Here is a 20611-nt window from a genome sequence, read left to right on the forward strand (position 1 = left end):
TCTGTTTTCACTTTAACCTGTGGCCTCCTCTCGTTTTCCTGATTCCCCTTCCTGGCTGGTGGGGGGTCATTGGGTGATGGGGCAACTGTTAGTTTAGCCCCGGGTGCAGGCTAAACGTAGACAATTACCATATCTCATAGCACTTCATATCCCAAACAGATCCCTGGTTCTTCTGCAAAGTGTTTCTGCAGGTTGGCAGTATCTTGTGGTCCTAGACAGTTACCCAGATTTCCTGACATCCCCCAAGTATTTTATCAGTAGCAGGGGTAAAACCGGTTTTTAAGTGCAGCATTTAGCTGCATCATCTGTGGGATCACCTTTCTTGTTCTTCAAGTCCTACCTCCTCCATTGCACAGCTTCTAAGTTCTGCGAGAGAGGTCTGTAGAATGCATTTCCTTTTCATGTGCTGCACTAATTTACTTTCAGAGCACTGTTTGATCGGGCAAGAAAACAGGGTTTTCGTGAAAGTTGCAGTATGTGATTGTATCTTCACAAACTCCTCATAAAATGCATGTGCAGAAAAGCCTAATTAAAATTAAAATTGCAAAGGCTTTCAGTGCCTGGGTTTGCAGTCTTTGGTTTTCCTTTAACTTCCTTTTATTACTTGTAAATTCTTAGGGGTTTTTTGAAAAAATATGTTGAGGAAAAAACAGATGTTGTTCTTTATCAGGGTGGATAACTTCCAATCCAATAGACCTCTGCAGTTTGAATTAAGAGTATATTTTAGCAGAGTAGTATGTAGTTATCTTCTCTGTGGTCCATAGGGAAACAGGATGTATTACTTTTGGTTCTGCAGATACTGAGTCTCACCATTTGTCTGCTAGACAGCAGTTTGGGGTTTCATTCCAGTTCTTGAGGGGAATGCGCAGGCTTGGCTTGTTGCCCCCCTGCATTTTCTCCTAGGTGAAACTCCTGCTGTTGCTTCTCAGCCCCTTCACTTTACCAGCCAACCTATACTCTTTACTACCCTTTATCCCAGTTTCTGTGCCCAGGTGGCACAGATTCTGCTTTTACATTGGCTCTTCATTTGTGCATCTTTCACTTTCAGTCTGCCTTTAGTCATTTATGTCCCCCATGCAAGGCTTCCCCGTCTCCTGTGTCGTGTTTGGATAGGACGATCAATGAGTTGCTAAAATCTAAACCTCCTCTGCATACATAAATTAGCTGTATGTACAAACACTTGTAGTTGGCCAAGTTCAGCAGGGTTTTCCCAGTGTTGGCAAAAAGATGTACTCGGTGACACAGGCCTTCTGAAGTGTTAGTGCTCTAAAGCTGTTGGAAAGGTCAGTGGAATTCATTAATCTGTAAAAAGCAGTGTATTTTTCCCTAGCCTCTTTCTTGGATGAAGCTAAAAAAACCTCTCAAAATTGGCAAAAGTCCAGCATGGAAAATTTTAGTCTGAACAATTATAGCTTGGTAAAGTTATAAGAGCTGAAGAGATGGTGCTACAGTAGGAAGTGCTGGGCAGTCTTAGCTGGGGCAGTTTCTCCAAGCCTTGCCTGTGCTCTTTGTCTTCAATACTGCTGCCAAAATAAGATCTTGCTCTTAAGGTCTTTTAATAAAAAAGTCTTCCATATGGGATTTATAACAACTCTAATTCTGAAAAGCCACTTAATTTGAAAGAACTGGGCTTTTTATAGGGGTAGAATATATTCGGGGGCTTATTTGTGTTTCTGAATTTCCAAGTATGGTGTGTTCTGCTTGGAATTGGTGACTGCAGGGCACAGAACATTCTTTGTTTCAGAATATGTAGCCTATCTTATGGATAGTGCCTTTTAATAATGCCTACAGGTGATGCTTATCACATGTTACAGGGCTCAGGATGAAGCAGGAATCTGTCTATTCTCTTTATCTCTTTATAAACAGCATGTTATACATAGTAACTGTTTAAAATATTTTTTTTCTTCTAGCCTTTTAATGAATAGTTTCACTTCATTCACCTTTATGCAGCTTCAGCTGCAGTTATGTCTCCATTTCTGCTGTTTCTTATATACTTGGTGTTAGCACCCAGAGCATTTCAGTTCTGTTTCTTTTCAAGGGAGGAGGAAGAAAAGCAATGGCTACAAGGGTTTAGTGGACTGTGGATGTGAAATGGCCACAAATGGCCGTTTGTGCAGCTGGTAGTGTGGTTAGTAACAGATGAGAAACTGATGTATCTCACTTGAACTGTAAGGACTTTAGATCTACATAGTATACATAATCCACTGTGATGCATATGGATTACATAGATATACGTAGACCATGCCTTTCTGTGTTAGTAAAGCCATATTCAAAAAGCTATGGGCTATGAGGGTCATTCAAGTGACTAGTAGGCTTATGAGTGTTCCATAAATATAATTCTTAATTGGTTTTGCTTTGATCATCGCTTAAAACTGTACATTATATATATCTGCTTTTTCTGTTGCTGTAGAATTAATGCCTGTCTGTTTTGTTGTTTTTTTTTCTATGCCATTACTGTACTAAGGCAGTTAGAAACAAAGGGAGAAACCTTACCTTGCTCCCATTTCCAGATAATATGAAGATTCAGTGCTGTCTTCAAATGGCTTGTTGTTCCTTTCTGGAAGCCAGTCCTGAGTGTGGATTTTGAATCATTGAGATGATTGGTTTTTGCATTGATAAAGCTTTATGTTCTGTCCAGGTGACCTAAATGATACCAAGAGAACTGCAGATTGTATTTTCTCCTATCCATGCTTTGTTTGACACTGTGTAATATGAACTGCAGCAAAAACTTAGTAAAAAAGCAATGGAATAGCTAAGTCTACTGACACTGATAGAATTAGATATGTATATGACAGGGAGAGCACAACTGTACAGACCTTATTTTCTTTCTTAATTGAACACTTTCACCATTTTGTGGGTGACTTGTAAATGGTGTTACACATTGGTACCAGTCAGAGGGTTGTGCGCTGTGATTAGTGTCTCTTGCTGAGTTTATGCTTCAACCATCAGAGCAAAGTGTTGAGCTGTTCTTGGCTGCACAGGCAGCGGGAAGGAGGGCCTGAGAGAGATTCTTCATCTAAAGCAACTGGATAGGAGGGAGTAGGAAAAGGTAACTGGGGTCCCAGAGTTGGCAGAGACGTGTGTGTAATGAAGAGGATAGGCATCACTTGGCTGTCAAATCTGTTTGGTCCTGTTACTCACTGATAAGGAGATCCTATGAGAAATTCTGTTTGCAGTTTACTGCAGCTTCTGCAGGTTAGCAGCATTTTGTTCTGCCAGTTAGATATTTTTCATTTGTCTCTTGGATTTTACTAAGAAGAATCAATAGTGCTTCAGCTGACAGAGCCTGGAACACTCCCTGAAGTTTCGGAACCAATGTCTATAATGAATTAAAAAAAAAAAAAAGGCAAGTTGTCAGTTGTGTTGTTCATAGAAAGAGTAGTCAACTGGAAATTGAGCTTTGAGGATTTGTTTCCTTTGACTGAGAACACAGGGAGATGGAGATAAAAGATCCTGAAAGCTTTCAAGTAAAATGTTTAGGTCCAGTGACTTAACAGTAGTTTTCTTAGAAATAATCTTCCAGTTTGGAGGTCCACCCTGGAAGAAGAGAATTTGTGATTTCAGCATGTCTGAAAGGCAAGATTGAAGTTCATTAGTCATGGTGGGTTGTTTTGGGGAAAGTGAGTGTCTACACACAGGGGCTGGTGTACTGTCTCCGAAAGTGAAGTGGCAAAGTTAGCGTACAAAGTGAATAAGTTTTGGGGTTTTTTTAACTGGGGAAAAGTTGTCAGAAGCTGAGAAATACACAAACTTGAACAGGGACATCTTTTGATGATGTGTAAAAGAGATGTCTCAAATTTCCAGTAAAGAGTGGGTTACAAATTATCCCTTTAGGAGAAAATAAGAACACAAAGTAAAATCATCATGGTGCTAGGTAAGGATGTTAAATGAAAAGATCTCATGCATGTCTTTGAATAAGTGTAATGTATTTTTAGGAGTGAGGAACCTCAAAACAGACAGGATTTGCCGCTGTAATGAGAGAGAACAAATTCAAAGTTACAGAAAGGTAGTGGAATGAAGATGCTGTTGCTTTATACTCTACTAAAAACTCCCCAGGCAATTGAGACCCAGTGCAGTAATACTGTGCCTGAGAAGTTTGATAGTGTCTAGGAGTCTGGTGGAAATTCTGAGCTGATAGGCCAACATAAGTGAGTACAAAGCAAGACATAAAAATATCCCTATACCAGTAGGCTGCAGTGTCAGTCTTCACATCAAGAGGGGAAAACTCAACTCCACAACAATTTGTAGTTGAAAGAGTAAGAAAGACCTAATGCAGCTAAGATGCAGGATTTCAGGTGCTCACATGAAACCTGGTAAAACTGCACCATGAAAACATTCTAGAGAAGCCATTATCAAAACTTAAATAGTAAAACTGGCCGCACTGAAGAAAGGCTCACAAAGGAGGCTTTACTTCAGTAATGTTACGTCACAAGTGAGATCAAATTTAAGACCTACATAGGGAAAATTCAATAGAGATCGTTGTAGGGGTTGTGTTTGATAGGCCAAGAGCAGCTAAGTTAGCCACACTTGGCATATAGGCACTGAGCTTCAGAAGAGCAGAGCAAGTGAAACCAGTTTATTCAGAAAAGCTCTCAGGTTGAAAGTTAGAGGGGCAAAATCCATGGAAGGCACACAGTTTTCAAAGATTACTACAAAAAAAAGACCTACAGCCAATCTAGAAAATTATAATCTAGTGCACATGACATGTATGCTCTGTATCATTCGAAACAAAGGCTGTTAAAACATTCACGCCTTACCCTTCTGCCCCACCCAGTGTCTTAACAGATCTAGAGGTTTCTGAGTCTTATCTTTACCAAGTCCTTATTTATTTTTCTCAAAAATAACTTCATTTTCACTCTCCTGGTTTGGATGATCTATGGAAAGTATTTGTTATAGATTGAGAATCCAGTATCATTGTTTGACAGAACTTATTTTTAGTCCACCCGTGCTTTAGCAACGGTCTATAAAAATAAACTAGCTCTCACAGATATCATTGTAGACCCAGCCCTACATGAATTTGTTTTGGAGATGTGTGAATGTTTCCAGAGCCCAAATAAACTGTGTGATCTTGATTTAACATTTAATACTACTTGCTAAAAAAAGGCAGTTAAAAGAGTATTTCATGTTGTAAAAGCAAACGTAAACAACTCCAAATAATTATCTATAGTTTTAAATATTTAAATATCTAAATTACCTTTTTCTTTGCTCCTTAGTAATTTTGTTTCATTATTCTCTGCCATATTCTTTCCTATTTATTTGAATTTTTTTTTTTAGAAATATTAATTGGTGGGAATTTAATATTTCACTTTTCATTTTCTCTTCAGTTCATTAACCAGTTAAAAGATAAAATTGGAATGGAATTACTTCTCAGCCATGCTGGTGTTCATGAGCAAAAAGCCATTTAACCTTTTCAGATCGTGAACTTTGATGACCAGTGTAGCTGAAATGTTTGGAAAGCCATGGTTTTTACAGGGATAGTAGTATGGTTTCCTAGGTGGAGTTGTAAGGTTAGCAGAAGCTAAAAATTGAGTGAAGTGAATAACTGGCACATGGTGATATTATAAATAATTTTTTTTTTGTTTCAAGAACAAAGTCAAGTACCAGGGTGCAAATTTTCTTATAGGCCCCAAAGTCTGCTCCTTTTGGTTTTAAATAAGTCACTCAAATGTTATAAAAATAGAAGAATTAGGGAAATCCCCATACTCTTGCAAACTACCCTGGGCTCACTTGGGACTCAGGTTCTGCTATCTGTATTCTGTAGCTAACAAGAAGGGTGAGCAGGCTGTGGCTTTAGTTTGAAGCATATTTTTATATAGACATGTGCATTTATTAGTGGTTATGGGCTCATGCAGAACTCTGAGGAGACTGAGGAGTACTTAGTTTGCAGGCAATATGAAACGATTCCAACTACACATCTTACTGACTGCTCCTTTCTATTACGGGTGCATTAAAAAGCACAGGCTGCAGAACAGATCTTGAAGTGCTTGCTGAGAACATCTACCCACTGTAAAAAGCTGTCATTTTTACTTTAACCTTTGATTTCTGTCTTTTATTTAGTTACTTATTCACAGGAGGCCCTTCCTCCATATTTCGTGACAGCTTAGCTAATGTAAGAGCTTTTGATGAGGGATTCTATCAAAAGACTTTTTTTCAAAAGGAGTACATTATATCAACTAGGTCATGCTTATCTGCATGGTGGCTGACTCCTGACAGAACTCAATAGATCTATATGTCATGACATCCAGCACAAGAGCCACATCAGCTCTTTCTCTGTGTATCCTATTTATCTGTGTGTCTTTTTATGTTCTCCTCCATTGCAGTATCTACCAGTTTGCTTTCTGTGGAAATAGAACTTACTGGTATGTAGCTCTGGGATCACCCAGAAGTTCTTTGTAGTTTCTTTTTGTCTTGCTGCCTTCTTTCCTTTTGGGCGCTGAAGCTTATGCAAGCAGTTGGTTTTATGTACGGTTCAGCAATTTCACACTGTGGGTCTTTTTAGACAGGAATTGCCTGGTTAGACAGTAAAATGTCCATACTACTAGTATGCTTTTTTTTTTTTTAACTATCAGAAGATGATAGTTTTAAGAAAATTTTCTGAAAATAAGGTTCTGAAAGAGAGGTTGGTGACTGTTTTGCCCTGCTGTCTGTTTTGCGATGTCTCGCCCTTCTCACTGTTGGCTTTTAACTTTGTAATCCCCATGTGTACTTGGGACTTGGCATCAGTGAGATTCCTGTTCATATTCACAGCTACTGGAAACGAAATATTAGAGCTTACTGAATGTTTAGTGTCCTTTTTCCTTTGCTTAGACTTCATGTGACCCTTTACATCTAGGTTATTCAAAATTGCTTCGTGTCTGACAATACCGGACTTCTCTCCAGTGTAGGTAACAAAAGCTTGCTCCTTTTGAATGAGTACTCCACAGCAAAACCAGCAGCTGTTGACCAGTGAGGAGATAATGTTTTGCTGTCTCTGAATTGTAAGTGGGACAGATTGCTCTGTGTACTCAGCACACAGCTGGATTGTCCAAGATCCAGCAGAGAATGATTTTGCCCATGTCTTTGGGGCACACTATCGAATTAATCTGTGCCAGTTGTCATGTTTTTCTAAAATATGGTGGGAGTAGAAATCCCTGCACATGTGATGTAACTTAATAGCTAGGACACTTAGTCTGACGATATTGAAAGGCTTTTTCACCCCCCAGGAGAAGTGGGGCTGACCACTAAGCTGTTTGCCAGGTTGTACAGAAGAGTTCATTGCCTCCATTTAAACTTCCACAGATGGAAGTCAGTGGACCAGCGAGAGAGCGCATGCACTAATACCACACCATAGATGATAACTAGGCCAGTTAGTTTTGGGATAGGGCCATGTTACCAGACATTCCTGCTTGTTCTTAGGACTGCCTTGATATTTTTACAACCAATCCATTGTCGAGCTATCTGGAACAATCAATCCAATGACTGTCCAGGTAGCATAAACTTGTATCCTGAACATATTGCTGTATACCATGCTGGTAAGTGTGAGGCTAAGTGCTACTATTTCTTCCATTTTCCAAATATTAAAATAAAACAAGTTCCAAGGCATCATTATTGATGCCTTCATTTGGGAGAGAACTGTGAGACTCTGGTCTCATAGTTCCGAGTCTGCCCAGACTATGGAGCAGGATGGATATCTGACAATCTTTGCTCTGTCAGTGCTGTTTTCTTTTAATTTTGTTCAACTAGCTAGTGCCAGGTTAATGTCTGGGGGTTTTGCATAGTTTCTCTGGGGTGCCTGACTCTCCCATGCATGGTATGGAGAGCCCAGAACTCTCAATCATCTCCAGGTGCCTCACCCAGAAAGTTTTATATCACTCTGGAGGACAGTGCCTGTAAGCTAGGTTTCACAATACCTAATTTAGAGGTGCATAAGTCCTGTATTAGATGGGGTTTTCTTTATGGAGTATGCCCTGTGCTAGTCTGCATTTGGTAGTAAAGCATTTGGAATTGGATTGCTTCCCAAGACTTCATCATCTAGGAGAAAATTTTTTGTTAGCCTATTGGGCTGTGACTACACTCTGTAACTAGAATGAACTTTCAGAACCAAATTTAGCAAAGGCTTTGGCAGCAGAGCTTTTCCTAATTCAAGCAAATTTCTTGCTTTAGTTTTTTCTGCCTTTTTATTTTTAGGGTACGTTTTAAAATACTTTTAAAGTGTACACTTTAAAATACTTCTGTGGTATGTGAGGTAACTCTGAAAGAGGTGGGGACAGTGACTTGAAAACTTGACATTTATATAAACCCTATTCATATTGTAATTAGAGTTCCTGATTAATTTTTTGCAAATTTGAAATTTAGACTGGGAAAATTCCTTTATAAAGGTGTTGTAATTAGTTTCTGATAAGTTAGACACTGTCTTTTCTTCAGAATGGTAATGGCAGAAGAAAAATCTGGCTAAGTAACAGTACATATAGAAGGGAAATAAAAAGTAACATTCATATCCACTTAATTGGCTGGCCAACGATATTGGTAATTGGTTTTACTAACAAAAATGGCGCTCCAGTGAAAAATTACTTTGGCTATCACTAGGTACCTCTAACTCAAAATAGCTGCTTGAATGGCATCTGCCATTCTGCCTGTGTGTTTTCCTCTACAGACTGCATGTTGCTCTCCTGAAATGGTGTTTGTCTCCTTATGCGCTGGCCAAAGTTGATCGTAGCAACAGCAGTAAATTAAACATTAGAAGACTGTGGAAGCTCTAACCTTAGGCTGTCAGAGAGATCACTGAGTTACCTTGGAAACTTCACAGAGTCAGAACACACTGGTATTTAGTGACTTCAGGAGGAAGAGTTTGTGTTTTGCGTTTTAAACTGAAGTTGTGGCTGCATTTTCAGTTTATATGTATTTTACTTATCTGTGCCTCTTAGAGCAGTATTGTATTTTGGATGCAATTATGTAAAGGGTGTAATTACACAGAAAAAATGTTTTTTAAAGTTGATTAGGGAGCTGATATTGGGGCAGGGGTTATGGTTGGGTGGTTTGGTTTGTGGGGGTTGGTTGGTTTGTTTGTTTGTTTTAATCAAACAAATGTTGCACCAGGTTACATCTAGGGCCTAATCATAGCAGGCTGTAATGCTGCCCTGTAGAAAAAGGGGAGAGACTCAGCCTTCTTTTACAGAATGCTGTTTCATTGATTCTGTGGGAAGGGAAGCTCCTCTTCTTGTAGGACAGGAGAAAGGTGGAGGGGCTGCTTTTTCGTGTGCTGTTTAACAGAATTGGGTAATCCACGCTTGCTAAATAGAGGCATATGTTGCCTCCTCAGCCCTGGAGTAATGGAGCCATAGAACAGGTCTGTGCCCTTTGCAGGATTGCTTAGCTTATAGCTCAGTTCCACACAGCCCCTTGCTTGTAACGTTCAGCTACAGCTCAGTGTTAATAAAAGAGAGGAGGGTAGTTGCATATAAATGTTACTGACATTTGGAGGTTCTGGAGTCTGCTTGAAGCATCTCAGCTATCACAGTCGCAAAAGTATTCATGGAAGAGAGACTTGGGCTATGAACATTTCTACCTGATGTATTTTTAAAGTAACAGCTAGTTTTGCTATTGACTTTCAAAACTGACATCATAGAAAGGACTTGACTTTTAAACTGGGTATTAAACTCATCCCAAATATCCTTGCTTCAGAGGTGAAGATACTCAGTGCTGCTTTTGTTCACATAACAAAAATTGCCCCTATATTTTCTAAAGTACTCCTACAGCAGTTGGCTAGCTATAGTTGGCTTGTGGATGCAGCATAACACCCAGTTCTTTCTGAGTTCGGTGAAAAGAAATTAATTAGCCTTAGAGCCATGTTTACTAATAAATGTTGTTCAAGAAGGCCTGCAGATAAGCAGAACTATTTTATCCACCTCCAATTAAAACACTCTTAAACTTGTCTGTGCTTTTTTTCTGATTAAAATGTGTTTTGTTAATGTGTTTAGCTGTGCAGAAATAGGAGCAAGAGGGTTCCTATTGTAGAAAGTTCTCCGAAATGCAAACGTGAGTAGTTGCTTTTAAAAAGTCACAGTAACGCCTTCTAACAAAAGAGAAGGAAAGCAGCGCTCCGTTCATCGGACTTTCATGCATGATCTTAAGTTGCTAATTGCTTTTCTCTCAAATGATGAAAGATATTATATGTACATACACACATCTGTCTACCCATCTATAATGTGTGTATGTATAAAAGGAAAAAAAAAAACCCACCCACTTATTGGTCTCCAAAGTTGACAATAGCCTCGCAGGCCAGAATGGTCCTGAAATCCAAATCACTGAAAATCGAACTTCTAATTTTATTGTGAATTGTGATCAATATAGCTAGACTTCCTCCCTTGTCATTATTATGTAACATTTCTGTAGAGAAGCTTCCTAAAACTTGCCTGTTGTCTTTTTCGATGGTTTTACAGCTAGTGTGACAATCATGCCTAAAAATCTCAGATAAGGACTGAAGTGCTGGACAATCTGTGATGCTGGCATGTGGGAAGTGGAGCTGTGGGTTAGTACAGGCATGAACCCGAGTCCTCTCATGTGATTGAATGTGTGCATATCGCCCTCGGGGATGCTGACAGGAAGGGAGGGGCAGGAACGACATGAAAACGACAACCCTGTCCTGGAGTAGTTTTGTCCGTTACACCTTCTCTTGTTCTCTTCTCCTGTATATGCTTCTGCAGTCTTGCGAGGATGAGTATAGACTGAACCGAGGCAGGTCTTGCTTGAGATCCGATTGTTTTAAAGTGCTAACATTGTGAAGGTCTGTTGTTCAGCACAGTTTCTTGATTATCCAATTTCACGCTCCTGCTTATATCATCAGTTAATCCTGGCTGCTGACCTTCACTTGAGATACGGCATGTCCGTACATCCAAATAACAGTCAGCACTTCAAAGCTGAGAAGTGCTGGAGAGCGCTGACTTGTTAATGCTTGGTATTCCTGGTCTGGGATCATGTGGTGCTTCACTTAAGCATGGATAGCAAACTTCATTTCCTTTTTGTGTCTGTGCCCCCCACGCCCACTTCTGTCATCTATTTGATAATGGAAGTTCTAAAAGGTGTAAGCTAACTCATTTTGGTGTTTTTTTTACATCAGATTTTTATCATTACAGTTATTTTCCCCACCTCCCCGTCCTCAAACTTCTTAAAACCTTCTTCTCATGTTGAGTAGAGTAGCCTGTATTTACAGTCTTCGCACTGCCAACTCTATTTAGTTAATTGCAATACTCCCTTTAAAAAGGGAATGCTGCGTAAGGATATCGGAGATAGGCTGAGGTATGACCCACTGAAACTAGTAACTTGTTTTCTGTTTATTTTAATACACACTGGATCATATCCCATGTGCAGTGTCAACCTGAAATTCAGCTACCGTGCCACAGTATTTTTTGCACTGCTGTGTATGCAGGTGAATGTTCAGCCTGGGTCTGGAGGGTTTTCAAGCAAGAAGGTTTGAATGTGTTTCTTGTGTTTTTATGTTGTCTGTAAAAAATCTGGATAGAGCCAAGAGATAACTGTGTCACATGGTTGATGCTTTAGCTGTACTGCAGTTATGCTAACAAACAAGGAAATGGATGAAAAAGGACTGTGTTACAGAAAATACTTGAACCTGCTGTGAACCCTGCAGAGGAGATAGTCCAAATTGGCTTGAGTCATCAGCTGAGGAGGCCGATAGTGTTCAACATCTGAAAACCAAGAATAGGCAAAATAATTTCTGTCTTTAGAGGGAATGGCTTCTGATAAAAGACAGTAGGAACATCACAAAAGGAAATGCTTTCCTGACATTTTAATGTGAATCAGTAAAGCAGCTCAAAACCAAGGGATTATTTGTAGACTGGTTAATCTTTTCTCAAAAGCAACCTATGATGATAGAATAAAAGAAAACAAACCCCTTCAACAGTCCGTGGAAACAGAGACATTTTGGTTCACGACTTAGGGGTTTTTTTCCAAAAATGTCAGTGTTTGGAAATTTCAAAATTCTTTTTGATTATCCAGAGGAGTTTTTCCTCATCTCTGTACTGAACTAAGTAAACACAAGTTTTACCTGGGGCAGTGGTACCATGCTTGGTCAACAGCTTTCTCCTCTGTTCATTAGAAAGTTATGTTGTATGGCATATCTTAAAATTCTTATGTGAGTATTTTAATAATTAGACTTGCAGCAATGTAAGTGTCAATAATAGCTCTAGAAGCGCCGCCTTTCCGCATTTGTTGCCCTGGCCAACTGCACAGCTGGTCTGTTTAATGAACTGTCTGGATTGAATAGTTGGCAGTTTTTTGTCTTTTTTTTTTTTTTCCCCCTGTTGTTCAGCCATGCATGTACAGTGTTTAGTGTTCACTGTACATCAGAAGCATAAAATGTTTTTTATCTGCTGTAGTACTGCTGATCATGGGAGTACAAGTCTAAGGAACAGTCACACGGGAAGTCATCAGGAGTTAGTATCTGTGCAGCGTTCCAAATCTGTGAGATACTCTTCCTTTTGAAACCAATAGCCCTCATCTAAACATGTCCTGAAATCTTAGATCCCCTAAAGTTGGGGTTTTCATGGGCCGTGCTTTCAAAATTATTTGCCTCTGAGATAATTTGCCTTTGAAAAGGCAACTTGTCCTATGTAGTATACAGTGTTCCATTGTGTCAAGTGACACCCCCCCCATGTCTTCTATCAGTAATGTTCTTCAAAAGTGTGTAGAAGAACTGGTGGCAAGTTCCTTCTTTTGCAGGGATGAGTAAGGGTGTGATAGAGACAGTGATCTAGCTGAAAACTACATTCGTGGACAGGGTTTTTCTGTTCCTCTTGGATGTAGTCAGACTTTGCAAGCTGTGTGGGCCTCTTTTCAATTTGATAGCATTTCTGTTGTTTCAGTGCTGGGGTGTTAAATGCATCTAAACGTTGGTGGGGTCAAACTAAGCAAACTAATCAAAAACCCAGCTCCTAATGTAGACTTGTCACTGTACTGGTAGGGTCTGTGTCAAGGAATGGGTAGGAATCCGCCTTGACTGTGGCAGGTAGGAGAAGGCAAAGACAAGGTGAGGTGTCCATCATGTGGAGATTTGTCTTGCAGCACAGCTACAAAATGTTTTTTTGCAGTCCAGTCTGTATGCTAGTCTGGCAGTGAAAGCAGATGCTGTATATATTTTATTCTGTTGTGTGACAAATGGCTGGTTTTCTTCAGTGTGTGTGTGTGTGTATGCCTTTCTGGTTCTCTGGAGACTCTCTCTCCCTCTCTTATGATTTTTCTCTTTAGCATGCCTTTCCAGAGATGTGCTGTGATGGTCTTGAGCTTCACCACAGTCCTTACTCCTACACTTACAATTTCCAGCTGTGGCACTGATCCCGCAATATGCATACGGTGATACTTTGCAGGCATCACAGGAAACCCTCAGGAGTGTGTCAGGACTTCATTTTTATAGGACGCCATAGTAGTTCAGCTATCTCAGACTTTGAAGCGCAGGTTACAGTCCCTTTGGAAATTTTTATGGATGTATATCATCTTGGAGCTGTGCCACTGGTGTCTATCTATTACTTTGTGATACTGTTCTGACTCCTGAGGGATGTTCTTGCTGAAATATTTCCAAAAGAAAACTCTTGCTATTGCAGCTATATTTGGACTAATAATGGGATAAGTTATGGTTTATCAGATCGGCTTTCAGGACTTGCACTCCAGTGGGGCCCTGAGTTTCCAGAGAAGGGAAAGTTTATGCAGGTCTCTTACAGCATTTTCCCGTCTCTTCTGCCCAATCCTCTGTCGCTTTAACCTGAAACTATAATTTTCTGCCCCTCTACTGTTTCAGATTACATAAAAGGAATCCCTTTTATGTGTCTTGTTCAGACTCAGGCTACCAAGTGTTAGTTTAATCATTTTTTTGAGAAATATTTATATTTTGATAGTGCTGGAATGCCAGCAGTCAATACCTAAGTGTTCCTTTCTGTGAGGTCCGTCTCTGTCCTCAATTAGGTGGTCCAAATGGACAAATCAGACAAAGGTTTGTGAAGAAGTGAGGGGGAAGAGAAGTGTGAGGCTATAACAAGTCTGCAGTGTAGCAGATATCCAAATAGTTACGGTAAATATCTGACAATGCACTTACTATTGGTAGAGATTTAAGAGAGGAGGGAGAGTGAGAAAATGCTGATATTTTATAGGTGGAAAGACAAAAGGAAAAGGACTATTGCATTTGTTTTTTAAAAAAAAACCAACACACAACAAACAAACAAAGTTTTTTAAATGTTGTCTTATTCCCCTCCTCCTATGAGAGTGTGCCACTGACTTGCATGGGACCATAAACAGATCTTCTGGTATACAGTGACATCTACAGAGCACATCAAACAAGACTTTCCCGTTTAGTACCATGTCTCTTATGACTGTTTTATGTACTCATTAGTTTAAACTGGTTACCTTATTTTATGCTTTTACATGTACAGTATTATTTATCTTTACACATTCTCATGGAGATCTACCTTTTCTTAAAAAAAAAAAAAAGGTTACTTCACCCTGGCAGAAGTTATTTTGACACTTGGAAGTGCAATAGCAGTTTACACACCCAAAGAGAAATTATTTTCTCTGGATGGATAGAGTGTCTAGTCTTACGGTGTTAATACCCTGTAAGAATTCAGCTTTTTAGAGGTAAAATTTCTTTAGTAACTGTGTTGTTCGCATCAAGAAGTGGATTTGTGATATTTTCAGTCTGAGTGCTTATTCTGAAATTATCATACAGATGGCTTTATTATGGGATGTATTCATTATTGATGTAATTTTTTAAACTATTTAAAGAAAATGCTAAAATGTAAATTCCATTTAGTTTCAAAAAGTTCTAAGTGAATAAGTCAAAGTTATGCTTAGGGCTTTTTGCAGGATTTTTTCTTTTTGTTAGACAAAATCCTTAATTCTTCTGCATGCGTTCTTTTTCTTTGGTTTTGCTTCATTGATTTACTTTTGTTCCCTTAATTTTATTTTTTTGTTTTAAGCTTCTACAAGCTTATTGTGAAAAAAAAATAGCTAGGTTCTGCAGTATGATTTTATTGGCATTTCATCCTTTATTTCTCTGTGCAAGACAGAACAGAATCCAACTTAGTGTATGTTTACAGAAGATTGCCTGTGGATACTGTTTCCTTAAGACTTGAGCACGTGTTTTAACTTCGTGCACTGCACGCTGTCACAGTAACTTCAAGACAACCATAGGATGCATAAAGTGAAACGTGCATGTAAATCTTTGAACACATAACCCTTAGGCTACTGAGGCTCTAACCCTACATTTTAAAAAGGACTGTGTAATAAGTAATTTTTAAAAAAAACTTAAAGGGAGGGGAAAACTAACATTTCCTTTCCAAATATGAAAAGACAAGGGAAAAAGTCATTATTTTTTATTTCTGCTGTCTTTAAAAAGGTGATTTATTAAGTATGTGTAAGAGTATAGACACCTAGAGTCTGAACTTCCTGGCATTCATTTTTTGGTTGTTCTTGTTCATGCTTTTTATGTAAAGGTTCTTCATTTTGATATTACAAAATACAATCATTTGGGGGTAATTTTTCTTTGCTCTTGGATAACATTGGATGTATCAAAACAACATTTAAAATTACTAAATTGATGTGTATGTATAAATGCATCAGGAGTTGTTCTGGTCTTGGGTTTTTTCCCCTACCAGGTCAGATACTATAATAGTATTAACTGCAAACCAGATCCAGGCCTCATTAAACTAATACAGCGGAATGATAATCAGAAAATTGCCAAGTAATGAACAAAACCCAGAAGTTTTAAAACTTATTAAGCGATTGTGGCTGATGAGCAGGTTTTGTAGCCAAGGCTTTCATGTCTGAAAAATTACCCTGATAGTTTGCCAGCTGACGTTATTGGTTAATTTGTGTTAAACTCGATTTTTGTAAAAGAAAGAACATAAGGTAAAATAATATCTCAGTGGAGCAGGAGGGAGCACTTAAAACCCATGTAGTAAAAATCTACTCTTCTATATAAAATCCTTGGCAAAAAGCATTAAACCCTTTGGAGACATAAATGAGTAAAATAGTCTCTGTAAAATATAAACATACAATAAAAATGTATGTGAGCGGTGAATGTCAGAAGGACATCAGTGATTATCTATGTATTCAATATTATGCCCCAATAGAAGATAAAATGTATGGTAGATGAAATATGTCCATTCCGTAAGAAGAGACAGAATTAATTTTTTTTTTTTAAAAAAAGTGAATATGCTAGTGGTAATGTTTTAGCGTTCAAAGGCTGTCAGCATTTTTCCTCTTCTAGAGATCTGTCTGTTATATGCCCAAACTCTGGATTTCTTTTCTTATTCTTACATTCAGAGATTTTTAGTTGGAATTGAAGGGATTAAGAAAAAAAAGAAAAATACAAAACATGGAGTTTCACAAATGGAACAAACTTCCATTTCGATAGTGGTTTCAAGTATGACTTTTTCTAACATTGAGTATAATCACAGGAATCTTTCAATTGCTGCACGGTTATTACTGAAAGAGGCATCTGGAAAATGTCTTCCATTAGCCGTGGTTTTTGGCAGAGGCTATAACCAAGCATCGTCAGTGTAATTAAACTGACAAGTGCTTGAGATGCTGTATTTGTTTGCTGTATGTACTTTCCTTCAGTAAATATTACTAGTTGTTCTAAATCTCCTACTAGCTGGTGATCCTGACAACATTTAAACGTTAGTATAGTATGTAACGTGGCAGCATTGGGGAACAGCATTTAGGACAAAATATTAGAAGCTTTCTTAGCAAATACCTAGTTGAGAGACCGTTTGCAACAGATGAGCAGCAATAGATTTGTTCAGGAAAAGCTCAGTCTGACAGAGAAGGCAAAATACCTGACTCCAGCAGATTTCTCTTAATGAGCTGTAAAAACCTGGAGTGTGAAGCCCCAAACTTCCAATGCTTTCAAAACTTCCCAGGCTTTCGATATGAATCCTTACTCTCTAGTAAATGCCAGAATACGGCCTGTGAACTTGTAAGTTTAGCCCTTCAGGGGATCTCTGGGGCTGAGCCAACCCTACTGCAGGTTTTGGGTGAAGGCTGAACAATAAATGATCTCTTGATCAGGTGATCTCTAACAAGAGTTAAGTTTGAGCAGTAGCTTTCTAGCTCACTTTATTTGGTTTCAAGTTTGCATTTTTTTTTTTTTTTAATAACTTCATGTACCTCTTCATCTAGACACCTCTTTATGTTGTGAACCATGGTGAGACTGGACCAATCCGATGCAACCGGTGCAAAGCTTATATGTGTCCCTTCATGCAGTTTATTGAAGGTGGAAGAAGATACCAGTGTGGATTTTGCAATTGTATAAATGATGGTAGGTGATGTTTCTCTGATCTGTGATTCATGCAAATTCCATAAAACTAAAAAGAAACTATATTCCCAGAATTACTTTCTTGACTTGCTGACTTGGTGAGAAAGTAGTTTAGTGAGATGCAGTAACTCGGCCTATTTCACAAATAAAAAAATACTACCCAGGAAAAATACGTAGAAACATTTGTTCAGTACAATTTAAAAAAGTATGAAAAATAATGCTGACTCGTGAAGGCCAATCTGATACGATCAAAAATTTATTTAAAAATAGTCTGTCAACATAGGATGCAAAGCTGTTTGTATTGCTAACTGAAAGCAACTTTTGTGTGGAAAAAAATTGATTTCTTTCAGAAATCTGAATGTCCAGCAAGAACCAAATATTTAGAACCATGTTAGCCTAGTCCTGTCCATGACTGCGGTTGCAATGGTTAAATAACCTATTAATCTTACTGTCACAAGTGTTGGTTTTCCCAGAAGATACCATGCCATATTTGTTCAAGTGTTCTGCATGTGACTCATAACTGTTCTTGTGCTCTTGGCTGAATCCCAAGCCTTTGCCAGAACTAGCCTTTCTAGACATTTGTATCAAGTTGGATTTCCTCGGCTGGATCACAGCGGTATAGTGCTTTCCCTAATACAGTAATCCTTTCAGCTCTGAAATGTGAACCTTCACAGACTTGCTCCAACTTCTTTTCTCCCTGACGCTCGAATCTTTGTGCAAGCATAGCAGTTAACAAATTTCATGGTTTGTTAGCAGTTTAAACTCTCATAAAGAGAAATTTAAATGCATTGTGAACATTAAGATGTTTAAGTTGCAGTGTCATTTTTAAATCATGCTTTGTATTACTACAGCGTCTTTTATCCAAGTCAGAAAGCACTTTAAAAAAAAAATACTTTAATGAGTCCTAAAAATGGCCAACAAACTAGATTGATATTCCCCCCACTCACACACACATAAACTTTTATAGGCAAAAACATGAAAAATAAGCATTCTAAGTATAAATTGATTGAGGAAAGAGGAGCTAAAATCCAGAGGTGACTTTCCCTGTGTGACTAACCATTAGACTAGCTACTGTATATAACTTGGTGGTGGCAAACCCACTTGATTTCTTAATGCTTTGGAGTTGTGCAGCTTTTATCGGTAGCTGCGGAAGGTTCCCAGTGTAATGGACCCCATGGGGGCTTTGCGGTACAGCAGGCCAGGGTTGTGAACCTTGTAGCGCTATTTCCAGTGAAGTGGTACTTTTAGGTAAAGCAGTACAGGCTTTAGGGAGAGTGCTGGTTTCACCGCTGTTCCTCTGCAGAGCTCTGGCCCGGTGATCTGAATTAAGCTGTGAGCAGGCTGTATCTGCTAACGAAGAAGTCGGTGTTAAGTCTGTATCCTGAGAGTACCAGGCTCCTGCCTGCGGACATGACCTGGGTCAGTTTTAACTACTCGAGCCTGACAGCGTTGAGGTGGGAGAATATGGCCATTTATAGGGGAATATGCCCTTTCCTCCAAATACAAGAGGCGCTGGCATTACTAGAATGTTGTGGGGTTTTGTTTGGTTGGGCTTTAAGTGTGGGGGAAAAGCCACAGGGCAACCTGGGTAAGTGTTTAAACTCTTCCCTTGATCAGTACCAGAGGAGCCTAGGTTAGTACATTGTATCTGTTTAAAGAAGTTGTTGCGTTGTTACTCTCCTCCGCAAAATACAAACTTTTTTCATGCTCTTGTGTTGGTTTTTAGTCCCTCCATTCTTCTTTCAACATCTGGACCATATTGGACGACGGGTAGACCACTATGAAAGGCCTGAGCTGTCTCTGGGATCTTATGAATATGTTGCTACTTTGGATTATTGTCGAGTGAGTATTTCCAGTATGAAAACTAATTTACAATTTTATGTCAAAACAAACAAAATCCTTTAAATACCTACAGTAGAGTAAGTGCACTCGTAAGCTGAATATCAGAGCCCAGGAACGTTTTAGAAAATGTAGATAGATGCGGAGAATTTAAGCTTACAATATTATGTTTTGTTCTTTTGTGCTATGGAGTGTGAGACTAGCAATAGCTACTACACAAAATAACAAATTGCCCAGCGAAGTCATGGATCACCAGTCTTTAACTGGGGCGTTCGTTTGCACCTAGCTAGTATGTTGGACTGTTTAGAGGATATAGTTGAAATTCTGATGCAGTGTTGCATTTTAGATGCCCGTCTTCTATTGATTTTGAAGACAGACGCACGCCTAAATTGCCTTCCCAGTACTGTAAACCTTCGCAAGGGAATCTGAGCTTGTAATCTTTTCCTGGCAAGAGTGGTTTTAGTATTCTGACCAGTAGGTAAGTTACAGTGGAATGGGTTCTCTCTCTCCTAATTTTAACTCACTGAAGAACTCAATCCAAATCCCACTCAAGTCACTGTAAATATTTGTAGTTGATTTTATTAGAGAACTGTATTTGATACTTCTGAAAGCATAAGTGCCTTAAACTTTTCAAACTTTAGCTCATTTTACAAAACTGCAAGTGTGACTTCATCTTTCCGCAGTGTGGACATGTTTTTATATTCTTGCTGAAATTGGGCAGAATTTTCTTCCTGTCAGTGGAATTGGGGTCGTGATAAGGTTAGGAACGGCAAGCGGATCCTACAAAGTCTTGAGGTAGATACCAGTAACTTCCTCAGGCCATCAAATTATTGCTGGTATGAAGAAAATGGACAGGTTTAATTCTGCTTTCTCACTAGGGTACTGCTCCAAAATCCAGCGAAATCCCCAAGATGACCTTTATAGATTTTATGGGAAGCTGGGTTAAACCCCAGAACAGGCGAGCATTGTAGTGAGGCATTACAGCAATACAGTGCGGGATCCTCAGTGCACATCCAGTGTAGCTCCATCAGATTTGGTTAAGCTTTATGGATTTCTGGCAGCTAGGCTTTTGAAAACTCCTGTGTAGTGAATGGCGCTGTGCCATTTTCACAGCTCTTTTTCTCCACTCCCGAGTGTAACCCTGTGTGATGCAGTCGTCATCGCACCACATCTTGCAGCGTGGTGGCTTTTGCCATATAGCTTAAATCCTTGGATCAGTCATCCAGTGTGGTCTGTCGTCTTGTTGCAAAGACCTGGCCATAGACTTACTAGAAGGTTACTAGAAAGAAATCTCTTATGAAATTAACACTTAGGCTAGAAGTGCTGAGTCATTAAACGTTACAGAAGTTAACATTATTTTATAATTAATTTTTCATTTTGCTCTAAGTTGCAAAGGTTTAATTCTTTTATAAATTCAGTTTAAGACCAAAACTGAAAAGTCATTTCCTTTTGTGCTTATCGAATGACAAGGAT

The 20611-nt window shown here is 38.9% G+C and overlaps 1 protein-coding gene across 2 annotated transcripts in view; it reads left to right on the top strand.

Moving 5' to 3' along the window:
* The window catches only part of SEC24D (SEC24 homolog D, COPII component), a 51117-nt gene that overhangs the window by 13315 nt on the left and 17191 nt on the right, over window positions 1-20611 (top strand). The window contains exons 8-10 of one of the 2 annotated variants that reach the window (XM_086463898.1): window positions 1792-1827; window positions 17164-17302; window positions 19026-19141. In XM_086463898.1, coding sequence (XP_086320024.1) covers window positions 1792-1827; window positions 17164-17302; window positions 19026-19141 — 291 coding nt within the window. The remainder of the gene's footprint in view (window positions 1-1791; window positions 1828-17163; window positions 17303-19025; window positions 19142-20611) is intronic. The other variant, XM_009947174.2, reaches the window with a different exon arrangement.

The sequence above is a fragment of the Leptosomus discolor genome, chromosome 4 (genome assembly GCF_034619465.1).
Source record: "Leptosomus discolor isolate bLepDis1 chromosome 4, bLepDis1.hap2, whole genome shotgun sequence".
NCBI classification, from domain to species: domain Eukaryota; kingdom Metazoa; phylum Chordata; class Aves; order Leptosomiformes; family Leptosomidae; genus Leptosomus; species Leptosomus discolor.